This window comes from Monodelphis domestica, chromosome 3 (genome assembly GCF_027887165.1).
Source record: "Monodelphis domestica isolate mMonDom1 chromosome 3, mMonDom1.pri, whole genome shotgun sequence".
Classification (NCBI taxonomy): domain Eukaryota; kingdom Metazoa; phylum Chordata; class Mammalia; order Didelphimorphia; family Didelphidae; genus Monodelphis; species Monodelphis domestica.
In genome coordinates, this window is record NC_077229.1 from 156,690,791 (window position 1) to 156,710,506 (window position 19,716).

The 19,716-nt window shown below is 36.6% G+C and overlaps 1 protein-coding gene across 1 annotated transcript; it reads right to left on the reverse strand.

Moving 5' to 3' along the window:
• Positions 1 to 531: 531 nt before the first annotated feature.
• On the reverse strand, positions 532 to 2,755 carry LOC100031471 (prostatic acid phosphatase-like). The gene is given in 2 exon segments (XM_056821038.1): positions 532 to 1,970; positions 1,973 to 2,755. Coding segments are annotated over 2 exon segments (1,155 nt in total). The 3' UTR covers positions 532 to 1,598.
• Between the last annotated feature and the right edge of the window lie 16,961 nt (positions 2,756 to 19,716).

The following is a 19,716-nucleotide window of genomic DNA, read 5'->3' on the forward strand; positions in this document are numbered from 1 at the left end:
ATCCCCCTATAAGATCACATCTACTCTGAAACTCAGACCTTCTCAGTACCCTTTGTCCCTGGGGCCCTGCCTCCCTCTGACAGGCAAGGGTGATAGGGGAAATATCAGAAAACTCTTCCCAGATCCTCATTTAAGGAGGTGGCTCAGGAATAACTTCCTACATGGCTGCTCTTGGAACTTCATAATGCCTCTCAGTCCCTCCTATGCCATCCTTTCTAGGTGCTTAATAAATGTTTATTGATTGACCTCTTATTTTGGAGGTATCTGAATTGGGAGATACATCTTTCTCAGGTTTATCAAACATAATGATGCCTCTTCTCTTACACACTATTTCAGTTTTTATATCCTTTGGGACAGTGGCTTCTAGAAAGAGTACCCACTTAAGTTTCTCATCTTTTATGCATATTTCTTGTGCCAGCACACTGCTTCTCACTTTCCTTACCTAACATCTCTATGATGATCTATCTTAACTCTCCATCTGTCTATGTATCTATCCATCTATCTATGTATCTATCTATCCCTCTATCCATCTATCTATCTATCTATCTATCTATCTATCTATCTATCTATCCATCTATCTATCTATGTATCCATCTATGTATTCATCTATGTATCTATGTATCCATCCAACCATGTATCTATCTATCCATCTATCTATGTATCTATGTATCTATCAATTATACAGTATTCTCTGGCAGGTTGTTTTCACTTCTCAAGATCAATAAGAGCTTGTTTTTTCATTTCTTTTTCAGCAAACCTTTTTCAGGTCTTCAGAAGCCAGAGGGATCAAGGAATTTTTTATTTTTTCTATTCTGTTAGTCAGGATTAAAAAAAAAACCGACAAACCCATAACAAAATTCAAAACAAGATACAACCTGCTTCCCAGGATGGGATGGTCCAAGGGAAGATTTAACTTCATCCTCCTAGACCTACTTATCAGCATCTCAGCCTCATCCTTGCCTTTATGCTATTCCTATTCACTGACCTGATATAAAAATTGCACCCTATGTGTCTCACTTCTTTTACCAGCTCTTCTGCTCTATAGTTACCATCTTGGAATTTTCTGTTAGGAAGATGGGAACTCTTAGGAGTGGGAGGCTTGTACTCTTGCCTGTCCAGTTCTATTTATTAGAATTCTATTCCCTCACTGGCATCTGATTATTCATCCCCTTAGAACCCTTATGAGTTAATGATAATCGGTTTGAGTCAGACATATTCTTCTAACTGTAGTTTAAGGGATCTGGTGCTATTAATCTGGATTCAAGGTGTTCTTAGAAAGTATGAAGACTGGTGAGGTCAATATAGTATATACATGGCTTAGATGAGCCCCATGAACCTTGGAAAACTTGTAATGTTTTCTCCAGTTTTATCCCCAATTACATTTTAAACATTATCTGACAAATGTTACCCTTGTGTACAAGTGAAGGTAAGTTTGTTGTGAGTGAAGGTAGTGGTAGATGGAGAGGTCTAAGCTTCATAAGAATTGGAGTTCCCTGAAACATCACCAAAATCCATTTTCCCCTAGTCACTGAGAAAGATAGCTAAGGCACGATCCCAAAGCTGTGAATGACTCCTAGGCCTTCTTGTCTGTTGCTTCTTCAGAAGGGACTAACTTCCTTAGTACCTTGGTCTTCACTAATTCTGAAACACTCCTTTGACCAGTCTTCTGTAATTACAGGGGAGACCAGCTCAACAAACTGCTTCAGTGGACAGCTGGCCATGCATCCTGGTAGGGTGAGGGGGTAAGGATTCTGCTGTGTGTCATTCCGATAGTACATTTCAACGTTGTATTGCCCATTTTTAAGGTATAGTTCCATTATGTGGCAGGCAGCATAAGGAGGAAATTTTCCATTAAAAACATCAAGTGCCATCTGCAGGGCCCCAATAGTAGTGTCATGCCCTGAGTAGATGATGATTTTTTTTGCATTCAATTCATTGGCTGCTTTCTGGAAATAATCAACAATTTTTTTTTCACCAGAACACCTCCCTGAAGTCGAGCCTTTTCTTTCTGCTTATAAATTCCAAAGGTTGACAAGAGAGATAATTTGGACAGCTCCTCCAGCTTTGCCATTGTGTCTGCAGTGGCCCAGGAGGGTAGAGTAAAATTGTGAACTCTCTCACAAAATAAAGGTTCATAGATTTTATTCCAAATTCCATTAAGGTCCTTGATTTCGAGTCCTGAAAGTGCTGGTAAAGTACTTATAAAATCCTTGTATGGAGACAGCAAGTTTTGATATTCCTTTGACCTCAAAGTTTCTCCCTGAAGCTCTTGAAGTCGAGGGCATTTTATATCAGGAAGGTACAGCAACTGATCTTCAGAAGTTGGCACTGTATGAACTGGAATCGGCTGCCAAAGGATTTGGGGGTTCCAAATACTTGGGCCTTCTGGTGGAAAGAGGGCAACAAGATTGGTCATGGCACTCATCAGGGTCCAGTCAACGTCTGTGCTTCGGACCTAAACCTCATTCTGATTGTAAGTGGAATTCAAGAATTTGGAATATCTTTTCCTTAAATATGTTCCAAGCTCATAGTGCGGCTCCATCCCAAGCAGACTAAGTTGTCCAAATCCCCGAGGCCAAGCAGATTCTTGATAGGGATTTTTCGGAAAGGTTTCAATGGGACTCCGGTCTCCATGTTGAAATAGTACCAAGGTGAACTTGAGCTGCTTGGCTGCTACAGCTTGGCTGGGCCAGCTACAAAGCAAGGAGGCGAAGGCAAGCAGAGAAGAGAAGGAGCCCGGGCAAGACACCCTCATCCTGGAGAGCACCTGTGAGCGCTGCAGCTTCCAGCCTTGTCAAACATTTTTAAACAAAGTAAAACTTATTTGGGTCTAGAGCATCATCAAGAAATCTAGATTGTTCTACTGGAAGTAAATTAAAATGAAGAGTTTTGCAAGAGCTCTTTTTTTGGATTTCTAATTCATAGAAACACCTTGATAGGAACATTTCTTTGTTTCTCTACCTTTAATACAACATTCTTTATAATATATACATAAATATATAAATTATAAAAATCATCCATTTAGAAACTACTCATTACTAAAATTATTTCTGAAACCCCTTAAAATTACAATTAAATTTTTAGCTTATTAAATTCTTGGAAAATTGTATATAGATATTGATGAAGTCCATCCATCATAATCTTTGTGATAATACACAAAGGCAACATGTCATCTTCGATGGATCTAGTGAAAATTTTTTTTGTCTATATGTTCATGGGTTTACAATGATATTTTTGTTCTTCAGCAAAGGTAAAGTATAACAGAAATATGTTGATTAAATTAAAACAGATAAACTTAAAAAATTAAACCTTAAAGCAATCAGTAAATACAATAATATGAATCAATGAGAAGGTGCAGACAGGCAGTGCAGTCAAAAAAATATTTTCACCAACCCCAATATACTTGTTCACTATTACAGAAGGAGAATAAACAAGCAAGACACTTGAGGTCTCTTTTAAAGTTTCCTTCCTCTCCCCCAATATTTATTATCCATTTAGGTTTCTTTTGTCAGCACTCTGAATTTTTTTCATAGAATCGCAGCCCAGAATTGCCACTCTTCATGTTGAGAGCAGTTAGGACTTTTAGAACTCTGTCAAAATATTTCAGGTTGGTTTGTAGCATAAGCACCCTAGCTTGTGGCATATTCTTGAGGAGAAGGAAATAAAGTGGCAAATCTCCAAATGAAAATAAAAATTCCCAGGAAAAGAATTAACCAAAACTGTACTTTTTAGCTCTACCAACTCAAACTGTTGTTTTAGAGTGTCAAACATGCATTGTAATAACATTTTTACTGAAAGACACTGAATGGGGTTTGTTTAAAGAGTAAACAGAAAGAAACAAAATTTGAGGGAAAACAATAGCATATTTACATATGAGAGAAAAAATACTTCTCCATGGTGTTTTGGGTCAAGAGAAATAAGGGAAAAAAATCAGGATTATTTACCAAAACTGACTTTAAATCTGTTGATTTGGAACTAACTACCTTCGCTGTGAAAAACCTTTAGAAATAGCCTTCTAAACTAGGAGTCCAAGATCAGCTTTAAAAAAATCTGCTTGAAAATTAGAAGGCATCAGGTTCTTTTCTCCACCCTGAAAAATGGCTATAGCAGGAAAGAAACACACATGTGAAGTGTGGAAAGGGATTGGGGCAGAATCATTTTTATATGTCACCCTCTGTGGAAAAAAATGGCTGGGATAGGCAGGCTCTTGTGGCAGATCTGGTGTCAGCAAGAGGAGGCTCCAATTTGGATGGATAGCGGTGAGGAATGCTGCCCAAGCAGATGGACAGGAGAAACAGCAGGCATCAGCAGGTGGCAGGGTAGGGCAGGAGCACAGGCACACCCTACCACTGGACCCTTGTGGTGGACAGTGACCCAAAAACTTACTATTTTTTTTGTAAGGCTATCTGCTCAAATTTTTTTTTGAGAATTCATAATCCCATTGTGGTAAGCCAAAATGTGGGGTTTTAAATTAATAATAAATAACTACATATTATATTTTAAAAGTTTTATTAATAAAAACTAGGGCAAAAAAACTGACTGAATTCAGCCCAGTCCCAGGTTCAAAAAGAGAAAGAGGAAGGAGTTACAGCCACTTAAATACAATCAAGCAAAATATTGGGATACTGGAAAAGGGAATTGTGGGAAATACTAAGGGACTTCTAAGGGATGATGTTCAAAGACTCAAAATCTCTATTTATACAATATGAAAATTTTCCTCAGGTGTGGTGGACAGGAGTAACAAAGCAGCCCATTTTGGCTCTCTTGGGCATGCATGCCATGCCTTTGCCAAAATGGTCCTACTCTCACATGAAGAATCTTGGACATTGACTTCCCCAACCCATGAATATACAGGGAAAAGTTACCTAATAAACTGGGAAAAAATAGAAAAATCCCCCCAAAAGAGACTCTCAAAAATTACTATGATGAGAGGGAAGGTCATGGATGGAACCTAGAATAGAACAAAATCAAAACAGCCACAAATGATATCTCAAAGAAAAAATAAAAATTGGAATCAGGTTCAAAAAGAATTTCTAGATGAGGGGGGAAAATTAAATAAGAGAATTTAGAATAAAACAGTATTAGAATGAAAGAATAGAAGAGAAATTAGAAAAAACAACTGAAAGCACTGTAAGTAAATCAGGAAATAATAGGTAATAGCTTCATAAAAGAAGCACAAAATGGGAAAAATTATACAAGAATTGGTAAAAGAAAACAATTCTTTAAAAGCCAGATTTCATCAATTAGAAAAGGAGATGGAAAAATCCACTAAAGCTAACAACTTCTTACATAGTAGAACTTATCAAATTAAAAAGGAGACACAAATTCTCATGTAAGAAAATAATTTTATAAAAAATAGAATTGAGTAAATGGAAGCTAATGACTATGTGAAACACCAAAGAAAAAGTAAAAAAAAATAACAAAATATAACAATATATGAAATTTCATATAAAAAACTCACCTAGAAAATGAACAAAGAAGAGATGATTTTTTAAAACTTTTTAAACATTATTTTATTTGGTTATTTACAAACATTATTCATTGGAAACAATGATCATTATCTTTTCCTCCCCCCAACCCCCTCCCACCAAAGAAGAGATGATTTAAGGATTATTAGATTTTTGCTTCTGATAGCCAAGAAGGCTGAGTAAGGAATGCTTTCATCCTGTCCAAATCCACCTCCAAACACACACAAAAGAAAGGGAAAAAATAAATCTCAAATATATTTTGGAATGACAGAATGAACAGAAAACTATAATGAAGAATTTTGTTCAAACGAAATTTAGAAGGGAAACAAGAAAGACCAATCTTGCTGGAGTAAGAAGTGAGAGCAGTGAAATCAACAGCATGAAGAGGAACCAAGTGGCAGCAAATGCTGGGGAGCTAGAGGAGTGATCAAATGCAAGCAACCTGAAACTTTGACTCTCAGAAGGCAAGGTCAAGCAGGCAGCTGAGAAATGGTATCTACCTAAAGCCATTGAATGTGGCTTTCTGGAGGACTCAGGAAGAGAACTCCCTCTACCCTAGAAGTGGAGTTGAGTCTTAATATATAGGTAAGCTCATGGAAAATCCCCTTCCCTCATGAGTTAAAGGCAAAGAAAATGTTTGACTCTGGAAAACTATTTCAGGAAAACAGAAGACTTAAATCCAATCTCAGAAGAGGACAATAAAACAAAAACAAAAATGTGTGAGTCCTCAAAGGCAAGTGTGGAAGGCTTTTGGATTAAAATGAATTCCTAGAAGAGCTCCAAAGAACAATCAAAAAATAAATAATAGGATTCTTGGAAGAAAAATTAGAAAAGATTGACAATAATCAAAAAAGTCAAAAGCTTAAAGCAAAAACTCAGTTAAAGAAAAATAAATCCAAAAAAGTTAAATAGAAAACTAATTTAATAAATGAAGTTCAGAGACTCAAAGAAGAAAATGTCCTCCTAAACATTAGAATTAGGTGAATAGAAGCTAATGACTTCATAAGGTAGTTAGAAAAAATAAATCACATTCAAATGAATTAAAAAAGAAGAAATTCTGAATTATCTCACTGAAAATACACCTTACTTGGAAATTTGATGTAGAAGCTATTACCCAGGAATCACTGGACTCTCTGAAAGTCCTGATCAAAAAACAGTCTTTACATTATATGGCAAGAATTTATAAGGGAGAACTACCATGATGTTGTCAAACAAGAGGAAAAATAGAAATTAGAAGAATGTATCAATCACCAACTGAAAAAAAATGGAAATTAGGAAATATCATGATTGTTATATCCACATTCTAGAACTCTTGCACCAAAGAGTACATTCTGCAGTAAACATAAAAATTCAAAATCATGAAGTCATGGTCAGAATTACAAAAGATCTAGCAGTTACAATCTTAAAGGACCAGATAATATAGAATATGTTATTCTGGAAGAAAAAGATATAGAACTCTGACCAACAATCATATACCCTGTGAAAATGAACATAATACTCCAGAAGTGGATGGTTAATGAAATATAGGACTTTCAGGCTTTCCTAACAAAATGATCATTGCTGTAATTAAAATTTAATGACCAAATTTGACACTCAACAGAAATATAAAAAGGTAAAAAAGAAAAGAAAAACCTCAAGAGACTCAATGGGGTCAGAATAATCACATTTTCATATGGGGAAGTTATAAGTAGGATACTTAAGAAATCTCTGATAAAAATACTTGAGGTATAAGAAGCAGTGGATTAAATTTGTTTAATTAATTTAGATATCTTATTAAATTATCTATGTTATAAGAGATACTTGTTACTTAGGATACTGAAGTTAATGAAGAGAAACAATGAGGTTTAACTGATTGCATTATCACATAATGTGATAAGTAATATACTTAAGATATTTATGATACAAGTGGCAATTAAGATATTTAAAGTATTCAAAGGAAACAAAGGGGTTAACTGATTAAATTACTACATGAAGTGATTATTAAGATACTTGAGAAAACTATGATACTTTCAGTATCTAAGATACAAAAATTATTTAGGATACTTAAAGCATGAATGATACCTATGAACTATATCACTGTTTGGGCAGTGAATAGGAGCTTACACAGACAGAGAGCAGGGAGTAAGATGTATATGATGTGATGATATAAAAAATAAGCAAAATAAACTCTAAGAATAATGAAAAGGAATTAGTTTGGAAAAGAGAAAAGAAGAGAAATTTGGAATTAAAATATATGAAATGAGGAGGCAGGTAAAAAATCACTAGAGTAGAGGGGAAAATGAAGAAGAGGATGGCGATGTTAAAATCTTACTCTCATTAGAATTGGTGCAATTGCATAATATCCACAAGAAGTTAGCTATGAAAACACATTTTATTCTATAAGGAAATAAGTGAGGATTAAGAATAAAAAAGAGGGGGATGGACAAAACAGAGGGTGAACTCAGGGACATGGTAGTCAAAAACAAATAAACAAAAATTGTGCAAAGGGAAAGCCTAAAAGGAAAGGAAGAGAATGAAAAACAAGAAATAAGATGGAGGGTAAAGCATATTAGTAATTATAACTGTTAATGTGAATGGGATGAACTCATTCAGAAAATGAAAGAGAATAGTCAAGTGGATTAGAAAACAGAATTGTACAACATGCCCTTACATAGATTAGCATTTAATCCATAGTACCAGGTTCTATTACTACTTAATACCACAAAATTAAAACAGAATGGTTAAAAAACATGTTGGAGAGTTAAATCTTAACTTTTAAATGACTTCTTTTCAGAATGAGATTATTAAATTTTCAATTGAAAGACAAAGAAATAAAGAAAAATTTGGCCTTGCCTGAAAGTTTTGGTAAAAAACAGAATCTGGATACTGAATTTCAAGAAATCATCCAGGAAACTGCCATGTCACATTTACAGGTGCAAAACAGAAATGGAAAGAATTCCCTGATCATCTTGAGAGAACAACCACAAAATGAAAAACACCAGGAATGTTATAACCAAATTCCAGAGTACCCAGGCCAAGTAGAAAACATAACAAGCAGCCAGAAAGAAACAATGCAAATATCATAGAGCCACATTCAGGAAAGCACAACATTTAGCCACTTCCACATTAAAGAATCAGAGACTGCAATATGATATTCCAGAGGTCAAAGTAGATGGAATACCAATTAAGAATCCTCCTCCCAGTAAAAGTAGTTATAAGTCTTCAGGGGGGAAACTGACAAATTAAATTAAGAGAACTTCCAAATATTCCAAAATTAAAAAAAAAACTGCATAGAAAATTTGACATTGAAACAGAAGATTGAATAGGGGGCATAAGCAAGTAAACAGGAAAGAAAAATTAGAAGAAATTCAATAAGTTTGAATTGTTGGAGGTGGAATCAAGATGGCGGTCTAGAAGGAGCAGAAATTCAGACCTCTGAATACCCTTCCTAACCGATCAAAAACTGAATGCTCCCAGAGGACTGAAAAACAAACTAAACAACAAGACAGAGCAAGGAACACTCCTGCTGGACTTAATTCAAAAGGTACACCCCCCAAAAAAAGTGGAATCTGAGAATACTCGTGTTTAAGGGAAAGAAAGAAGGAAGGTCCCAGGGCCCATACCCCCTCCCACCCAGAGCACTGAGACTCCCAGACCCCAGTAGCAGTGGGAACTTCTGGGTGGGCAAAGGTGCTGGTCTGGAGGACATACATTGCAGCAAAGGCTGTGATAAGTTTAGAGTCTACAACACAGTTGGCGGGGAAGGACCTAGAAAGGGAGCATAGACCTGGCAGCCTGGCCAGAGCTGTGGAGATCCTCCATATTTGCTCAGAGCCTTCCAAGAAGTTTTGGACTCAGAGCACACCCAGTCCAACTTAGCTGAACTTAATCACATCAAAAGTCTCTAGAACTCAGTGAAATGCAGGTTCCACTCCCATCCTCATTGACTGCTGGACTTTAATCCAATAAAAAGACTCCATAGGAAAGGGAAGCTCAAACCCCAACAAACCTCCACCAGAGACTACACCAAGAGATCTCCTGTTAAAGCGCCAAGAGGGGAGACTGACAGAAGCACCCAAACCCCCCCAAAAATGAGAGGAGCAAGAGCACAGACAAATACGGGGAGTAAAGAAGGGGTGAATTTGAGCAAACAACAGAAAAAGAAAAAAGAAACTACAATAGACAGCTTCTACTCAGCAAATGGAACAGAGGGGGAAAGATCAGCAAACAATAAATCAGAAATCCCAGTGAATTGGATACAGGCTGTGGAAGAACTCAAAACACAATTAAGGGAGGCTGAAGACAATTGGGAAAAGAAATTAAAAATTAAAATAAGTCATCTGGAAACACAGGCACTTAAACTAAAATGAGAAAATAGTGTCTTGAAAGTCAAAATCAACCAGCTGGAAAATGAGGCAAAGGAGATGAAAGATGAGGGGAAGAAGAAGAAAAATGAGCAAAAGGAGATGAAAGACAAGGTAAAGAGGATGAAAGATGACCTCCAAAGAAAATCAGACCAGAAGGAGAGGGATGACCAAAAAGCCAGTGATGAAATCCAGTCTTTAAGACCCAGAATACGCCTGGAAATAAGTGACCTCACAAGGCAGCAGGACACTATAAAACAAAATGAAAAGAATGAAAAAATTGAGGAAAATATGAAGCATCTCATTTACAAAACAGATGATTTAGAAAATCCCTTGAGAAGAGACAATTTAAGAATCATAGGTCTATCAGAAGATCATGACAAAAGAAAAAGCCTGGACATAATACTAGAGGAAATTATTCAGGAAAACTGTCCCGATATCCTAGAACAAGAGGGAAAAGTGGAGATTGAAAGAATCCACAGATCACCTCCTGTATTTAATCCCCAACTGACAACACCCAGGAATGTTATAGCCAAACTCAAAAATTATCAGACCAAAGAAAAGATATTACAATTTGCCAAGAAGCCATTCAGATACCATGGAAATACAGTGAGGATAACTCAGGATCTGGCTGCATCCACACTGAAAGACCAAAAGGCACGGAATATGATATTCCAGAAAGCAAGGGAACTAGGTCTATAACCAAGAATAAAATACCCATCAAAACTGACTATATTCTTACAGGGGAAAGTATGGTCATTAAACACAGAAGAATTCCAAGCATTTTTAAAGAAAAGAGCAGACCTCAACATAACATTTGATGTCCAAGCACAGAACCGAAGACAATCATCAAAAGGTAATTAAAAAAGAGGGGGAAAAGAAAAACAAAACAAAAGAAAAAAAATTTAAGAGACTCAATCAGTTAAAATATGTATCCCTATAAGAAAATAGATCATTGGTAATGCTTAAAAACTGTTGCTATCACCTGGGCAGCTAGAAGAATTACACTTAGAGGGAACATTGACAAACTGTATAGGATGAAAGGACAAGACATAAATAGGTATATAGATATATGCATGCATAAATACATATACATGTGTGTATATATGTATATATGTATACAACCAGAACTACAAAAAAGAGGCTAATACTAAAAGAAATGGGAAAAGAAACAAATGGGGGTAAATTGATATGTAACAAAGTAGCTCATGGTGGGAGGGGGGAGAATATCAATACACTGGAAGTGTAAAGAGGTTGGAGATAGGAAATACTCAACTCTTACATGCTTTGAAACTGACCTAAAGAGGGAAGAACAATCAAATCCACTGGGGCAGAGAATAGATTTGCACCATATAGGGGAGTAGAAGGGTAAAAAACAGATGGGTGGGGAGGGAAGCAGTACAAGGGAGGGAGAGGTTGGGGGGAATTTTAAAAAGACTACAGGGGAAAATAAGGGGGTAATAAGAAGGGAGGGGGGTAGAAAGGGAAATAAAATAAGGGTGGGAACTAGGGGGACTTATTATTAACAAACACTGGTGTAGAAGGAAATAATGAAAGAAAAAAAAGGCAGGACCAGGAATAGAAATCAAAATTACTACACAGCTAGTAATCATAACTATGAATGTGAATGGAATGAACTCACCCATAAAACGCAAGAGAATAGCAGAGTGGATTAGAATCCAAAAACCTACCAAATGCTGTATGCAGAAAGCACACATGAGGAAGGTAGATATGCATAAGGTGAAAGTAAGAGGATGGAGTTAAATCTATTGGGCATCAACTGATAAAAAGAACGGAGGAGTAACAATCATGATATCTGACAAAGCCAAAGTAAAAGTAAATCTAATTAAAAGAGATAGGGAAGGTAACTACATCCTGATAAAAGGCAGTATAGACAATGAGTAAATATCTCTATTCAATATGTATGCACCAAATGGCAGAGCATCCAAATTTCTAAAGGAGAAACTAGAGGAGCTCAAGGATGAAATAGACAGAAAAACTATACTAGTGGGAGATCTGAACCTTCCTCTATCCGAACTAGATAAATAAAACCAAAAAATATATAAGAAAGAGGTGAGAGAAGCAAATGACATCTTAGAAAAATTAGAGTTAGTAGACATGTGGAGAAAAATAAATAGGGACAAAAAGGAATACACCTTCTTTTCAACAGCACATGGTAAATTCACAAAAATTGACCATGTATTAGGGCACAAAAACATTACAAACAAGTGAAAAAGGGCAGAAATAATAAATGCAACCTTCACAGACCACAATGCAATGAAAATAATAATTGGTAAGGGTACATGGAGAGATAAATAAAAAAAATTAATTGGAAATTAAACAATATGATTCTCCAAAACCGGCTAGTTAAAGAACAAATAGTAGAAACAATAAATTACCTAATCAACCCCATATCAGAAAAAGAAATTGAACAAGCCATCAAAGAAATCCCTAAGAAAAAATCCCCAGGCCCAGATGGATTCACAAATGCATTCTATCAAACATACAAAGAACAACTAATCCCAAAATTATACAAACAATTTGACAAAATAAGCCAAGAAGGAATTCTACCAAATTCGTTTTATAACACAAACATGGTACTGATCCCAAAGCCAGGCAGATTAAAAACAGAGAAAGAAAACTATAGGCCAATCTCCCTAGTGAATATAGATGCAAAAATCTTAAATAGGATACTAGCAAAAAGACTCCAGCAAGTCATCACATGGGTAATCCATTATGATCACGTAGGGTTCGTACCACAAATGCAAGGATGGTTCAATATTAGGAAAACCATCCACATAAATGACCATATTAACAAGCAATCAGACAAAAATCACATGATTATCTCAATAGATGAAGAAAAAGCCTTTGATAAAATACAACATCCATTCCTATTGAAAACACTTTAAAGTATAGGAATAGAAGGGCCTTTCCTAAAAATAATAAACAGTATATATCTAAAACCATCAACAAACATCATCTGAAATGGGAATAAACTCGAAGCCTTCCCAACAAGATCAGGAGCAAAACAAGGATGCCCATTATCACCTTTACTATTTAATATTGGGGTGTATGGGGTGTTCAGGGAGGGGTAATATCTCTGGTATGGAGGGCTTGTCCTGCCCTCCTAGGGAAGTTCTCCAACCTTTGACCCTCACCTGACACCCAGCTCTCACTTGTGGCTCCTAGTAGCTGCTAGCATGTGGCAGCAGCCACACCCCATCAACGGCTTCAATAGGCCGGCTAAACCTTGTGAGCATAGCCATCGGGTCGTCAACCCCTGGTGAACCAGGGCTTTGTTCACCCAGCATGTGAAGACTGCTTCGACCAAAAAGACGGAAGAAAACAATAAGGAGGTTCAACAGCTGAGAGGGCGACGCAGCAAAGCACTGTGGAGTGCTTAGGGCATGTTGGAGAACAAAAGACAACAGGGCCATCCAATACAGCTGAGGAAGTCTCCATGTGTAACAATTTTTTGGGCCAATGGACCCAGGCTTCCAATACCTAGAGAGTGGGACTGTCTCTGTGCATCGACTTTTCCACTTAAATCTCCTTCACGCACAAGTGTCTTTGTGCACACTCATCTATACACCATAGATTAAACCGCACAAAGACAATCGTCATCCTTGGTTACCAAGAGACTACTACTAAATATTTAATATTGTGCTAGAAACACTAGCAGTAGCAATTAGAGAAGAAAAATAAATTGAAGGTATTAAAATTGGCAATAAGGAGACCAAGCTGTCACTCTTTGCAAATGATATGATGATTTACTTAAAGAATCCTAGAGAATCAACCAAAAAGCTAGTCAAAATAATCAACAACTTCAGCCAAGTTGCAGGATACAAAATAAACCCACATAAGTCATCAGCATTTCTATATATCTCAAACACAGCTCAGCAGCAAGAATTAGAAAGAGAAATTACATTTAAAGTCACCCAAGACAATATAAAATACTTAGGAATCTATCTCCCGAGACGAACACAGGAACTATATGAACACAACTACAAAACATTCTCCAGACAATTAAAACTAGATCTAAACAATTGGAAAAACATTGATTTCTCATGGGTGGGATGAGCCAATATAATAAAAAATGACCATCTAACCCAAACTTATTTATCTATTCAATGCCATACCCATTGAACTTCCAAAATATTTTTTTTTACTGAATTAGAGAAAACCATAACAAAGTTCTTTTGGAAGAACAAAGGATCAAGGATATCCAGGGAAATCATGAAAAAATACAAAGGAAAGTGGCCTTGCAGTCTCAGATCTCAAACTACATTACAAAGCAGCAGTCATCAAAACAATTTGGTACTGGCTAAGAGCCAGAAAGGAGAATCAGTGGAATAGACTTGGCATAAATGACCTCAGCAAGACAGTCTATGACAAACCCAAAGACCCCAGCCTTTGGGACCAAAATGTACTATTTGATAAAAACTGATGGGAAAATTGTAAGACAGTGTGGGAGAGATTAGGTTTGGATCAACACCTCACACCCTACATCAAGATAAATTCAAAATGGGTGAATGACTTGAACATGAAGAAGGAAACTCTAAGAAAATTAGGCGAATACAGAATAGTACACATGTCAGACCTTTGGGAAGGGAAAGATTTTAAAACCAAGCAAGACTTAGAAAGAGTCACAAAATGTAAAATAAAATTTGACTACATCAAATTAAAAAGTTTCTGTACAAATAAAAACAATGTAACTAAAATTAGAATGGAGGCAACAAATTGGGAAACAATCTTCATAACAAAAATCTCTGACAAAGGTCTAATTACTCAAATTAATAAAGAGTTAAACCAGTTGTACAAAATATCAAGCCATTCTCCAATTGAAAAATGGGCAAGAACATGAATAGTCAGTTTTCAGTTAAAGAAATCAAAACTATTAATAAGCACATGAAAAAATGTTCTAAATCTCTTATAATCAGAGAGAGATGCAAATCAAAACAACTCTGAGGTATCACCTCACACCTAGCAGATTGGCCAACATGACAGCAAAGGAAAGTAACAAATGCTAGAGGGGACGTGGCAAAGTGGGAATACTAATTCATTGCTGGTGGAGTTGTGAATTGATCCAACCATTCTGGAGGGCAATTTGGAACTATGTCCAAAGGGCGGTAAAAGACTGTCTGCCCTTTGATCCAGCCATAGCACTGCTGGGTTTATACCCCCCAAAGAGATAATAAGGAAAAAGACTTGTACAAGAATATTCATAGCTGCACTCTTTGTGGTGGCAAAAAATTGTAAAATGAGGGGATGCCCCTCAATTGGGGAATAGCTGAAGAAAGTATGGTATATGTTGGTGATGGAATACTATTGTGCCAAAAGGAATAATAAAGTGGAGTAATTCCAGGGAGACTGGAACAACCTCCAGGAAGTGATGCAGAGTGAAAGGAGCAGAACCAGGAGAACATTGTACACAGAGACTGATACACTGTGGTTCAATCGTAATGGACTTCTCGATTAATGGCTTTACATTAATGAACAATCTTCAGGGATCTATGAGAAAAAAAAAAAAACTATCCTCAAGCAGAGGACAAACTATGAGAGTAAAATCACCGAGGAAAAGCAACTGTTTGACTACAGGGGTGGAGGAGATATGATTGAGGAGAGACTCTAAATGAGAACCCTAATGCAAATACCAACAACAAGGAAATTGGTTTGGAGCAAGGACACATGTTATACCCAGTGGAATCGTGCGTTGGCTATGGGAAGGGTTGAGGGAGGGGGGGAGAGGAAAAGAAAATGATCTATGTTTCCAATGAATAATGTATGAAAATTACCAAATAAAATAATATTAAAAAATAAGTTTGAATTGTTTATATTCTCATATTGGATCATAATACATGTAATTCTTAAGAATTTTATTAATATTAAGGCAATTATAAGGAATATAGATGAACAGAGTCGGATGGGTGTGAATTAACTATATATTATCAAAAATTAAGAAATGAGAAAGAAAACTACACTGGGTGAAGAGGTGAGAGAAAATAAAGTGGGATTAATTATCTCAAAAGTGTAGCAAAAGAGCATTACAGAAGCTTGGAGAAGAAGATTGAGGAATATGGCAGGCAATGTTGGAATATTATTCTCATTAAATTTGGCTCAAAGTGGTAATAACATCAACATTCATTTGAATATAGAGCACTATATTACCCTAAAGAAAATTTAAAAAGTGGTAGGATAAGAGAAGTGGGAGGAGGGACTGATAGAGGGAAAGAGAGGTTTGGGGTTATGGTGTTTAGAAATAAACCACTAATTAGAAAATACAGAGTGCAAGAGAGAGGAAGAGAAGACTAAAGAGGGTAAAGTAAGAGGGAAGTAAATACATAGTTAATTTTAATAACTAAAAATATGAATGAGATAAACTCAACCATAAAATGTAAGTGGCTAGCAGAATGAATCAAAAGTCACAATCCTATAGTATGCAGTCTACAAGAAAGATATCTAAAACAGAGAAACACTCAGTGTTAAGGTAAAGGGCTGGAATATATAGCAAATTAAAGGTGGTTTGGAAGCTTAGCACTAGAGTTATAAACATTTATTAGTTTAAAAAAGAGTTTGAAAGAGATAGAGATCTCAACCTTGCTAACTTAAAGATATGGTCCAAGATTCCATCCCAGCATGGTTCCCTCCATGCTACACTGTCACTTGGCATGTGCAAGCCCAGGGAGTCAGTCTGTTGAAGAAAGAAAGTAATAAGCCCTTCTCCTTTCCTTTACACACTCCACTTTTAAACCACACTAACTCCACCAGCATCGAAGTAATGGTCCTCAAAACCCAGCTACGATGGTCTGGACATGTCATCCGCATGGACCCACAGCGAACACCAAGACAGGTATTCTATGGTGAACTGTCAGCTGGACTCAAGAAACAAGGCCGACCAAAGAAAAGATTCAAGGATCAGCTAAAGTCCAACTTGAAGTGGGCTGGCATTACACCAAAGCAACTAGAACTCGCTGCCTCTGACAGAAGCAGCTGGTGAACCCACATTCACCATGCCACCACCACCTTTGAAGATGAGCAATGTCGACGTCATGCTGCTGCGTGTGAACGCCGACACCAGGCTACAACCGCACCTCCCGTAACAACTGGACTCACATGCCCCATGTGCCACAAAATTTGTGCCTCAGCCTTTGGACTCCAAAGCCACATAAGGGTACACTGTAGATGAAACTGCACAAAGACAATAGTCATTCTCGATCACCGAGAGACTACCACTATACTATAGATCCTCCCTCTGTGGTGACATTACATGTTTACATTCTTGATGAAGCTAGGAGATGTCAGAGCTAGACTCTGTACTCAGGATCAATGTCGCCTAAATAATTTGCCTTACACAAGTAAAATATATTATTCTTCAGCTGAAATAAAAAAAAATTTAGATAAAGCAATCTCAAAGTTAAAGTAAAAAATAGGTTTAATTAAAAGAAGTAAGGAAGAAAATTATATATTGATAAATGATATCATAGGCAATGAAATCATACCAATACTAAATATATATATATATATATATATATATGGGGCATATGGGGTGCTCAGGGAGGGGTAATATCTCTGGTATGGAGGGCTTGTCCTGCCCTCCTAGGGCAGCTCTCCAGCCTCTGACCCTCACCTGACACCCAGCTCTCACTTGTGGCTTCTAGTAGCTGCTAGCATGCGTCAGTGGCCACATCCCGGGCAACGGCTTCGACAGGCTGGCTAAACCTTATGAGGGTAGTCATTGGGTCATAGACCCCTGTTGAACCAGGGCTTTGTTCACCCAGCATGTGAAGACTGCTTCGACCGAAAAGACGGAAGAAAACAATAAGGAGGTTCAACGGCTGAGAGGGTGATGCAGCAAAGCACTGTGGAGTGCTTAGGGCATGTTGGAGAACAAAAGACAACAGGGCCATCCAATACAGCTGAGGAAGTCTCCATGTGTAACGATTTTTTGGGCCAATAGACCCAGGCTTCCAATACCTAGAGAGTGGGACTGTCTCTGTGCATCGACTTTTCCACTTAAATCTCCTTCACGCACAAGTGTCTTTGTGCACACTCATCTATACACCATAGATTAAACCGCACAAAGACAATCGTCATCCTCAGTTCCCAAGAGACAACTACTATACTATACTATGTTATATATATATATATATATATATATATATATATATATATATATATATGTATGTATGTATGTATACACACACACACACACACACACACACCAAAAGTTATAGTATCCAGAATTTTAAAGAAGTTAAATGACTCATAGGAGGAAATATACAGTAAAACTATACTAATTGGGAACTTCAGCTTTTCCTACTCAGAACTACGTAAGTCTAATTAAAATATAAACAGGAAATATGTTGAAGGCAATTTTAGAAACATTAGATGTGGTAGTGCTGAAATTGGAGGTTCATGTCCAAACAACTGACAACTCAAGCAACCTTTATAATGAGGGAACAAGCTTTATTGAGAGAGGGAGTATGGTGATGGTATGGCCCTGGCAATGGAAAGGATATGAAGAGATTTTGGGAATATTTTATTATCTTGTTTGGTTGTCGAGGAAATAGTTGACTATTTGTTGGTTACGGTGACTGTCGAAATTCTGCACTGTTTGAAATAGCCTGGCATGTCTGGGAAACTGAACCACCCATACTTGTTGTTTGAAGGTCCTTAACTGAGGATCTAGGTTATGTTGACCAGGTCTAAAAAGTGTTGCGATTTTTTTCTCATAATTTTAAATATCAAGCAGCCCACATGTCTTATCTGAAAATGGTCTTATTTCTGATCAAGTAGCTATTATTTCCATGTTCCCTTCATTTTATGTGGATTGGGGGGGCATGGGATACCTCTTTTCATGAATAAAGGGAATTGTGCCTGTTTACTTCCTCCCTCCCATTTTGGAAAATTCCTGTCTTACTGTACCTATGGTAATTCACCTTTGTTATAGAACCTCCCCACCCATATCTTCATAGTGACCTGTCTTTGTGGCAACCAACATCAATAGGTTTCTGAAGAAAATTGAACAAATATAAAAAAGAATATACTTTCTTTTTCCTCAAAAGTATATGACAACTACACAAAATTTAACCATGTATTAGGGTATAAATACCTCACAAATAAATGTAAAAAGTAGAAATATTCAGCATATATTTTAGATAATAATACAATTTAAATTAGATTTAATAAATGATATTAGAAAGATAAAAATTAATTGGATATTGGAAAAAATCTAATTCTAAAGAATAATTGGGTTGAAAAACAAATCATGAAAACAATCAGTAATTTCACTAAGGAGAATGACAACAATGAGACAACATACCAAAATTTATAGGATACACCCAAAGCAGTACTTAGGATAAAATGTATGTTTCTAAATGCCTACAACAGTAACTTAGAGAAAAAAATAGATAAAGGTTTGGGGTAGGCAAATAAAATATTAGAAAAGAACAAATTAAAAAAAATTAAATTGAACCTCAAATTGGAAACCTTCCAAATCAAAGGTGAGAAGAATAAACCTGAATGTAATAAAAGTATTGAACTAATAAGTAAAGCTAAAAGCTGTGTTCTTTTTTTTGGGGGGGGGGAGACTAAAATAGACAAACTATTGTCTGATTTATAAAAGGAAAAAAGAAAATCAAATTAAAAATATAAAAAATGAAAAGGGTGAATTCAACACCAATGAAGAGGAAATTAAAGACATTATTGCATTATTTTACCCAACTATTTGCCAGTAAATTTGATAAAAGCTGCATGGGTTGCATGGGTAGAGTAGTGGAGAACAATGGGGAAAGAGAGTATATATGGAGGAAAGCTCATAGCTTAGGAAATTCATGCTGGTTCCTCTGGGCAATTCCAGCGCCCAAGAATCTTCATCATGCTACAGCACCAGGCTGCAGGTATGA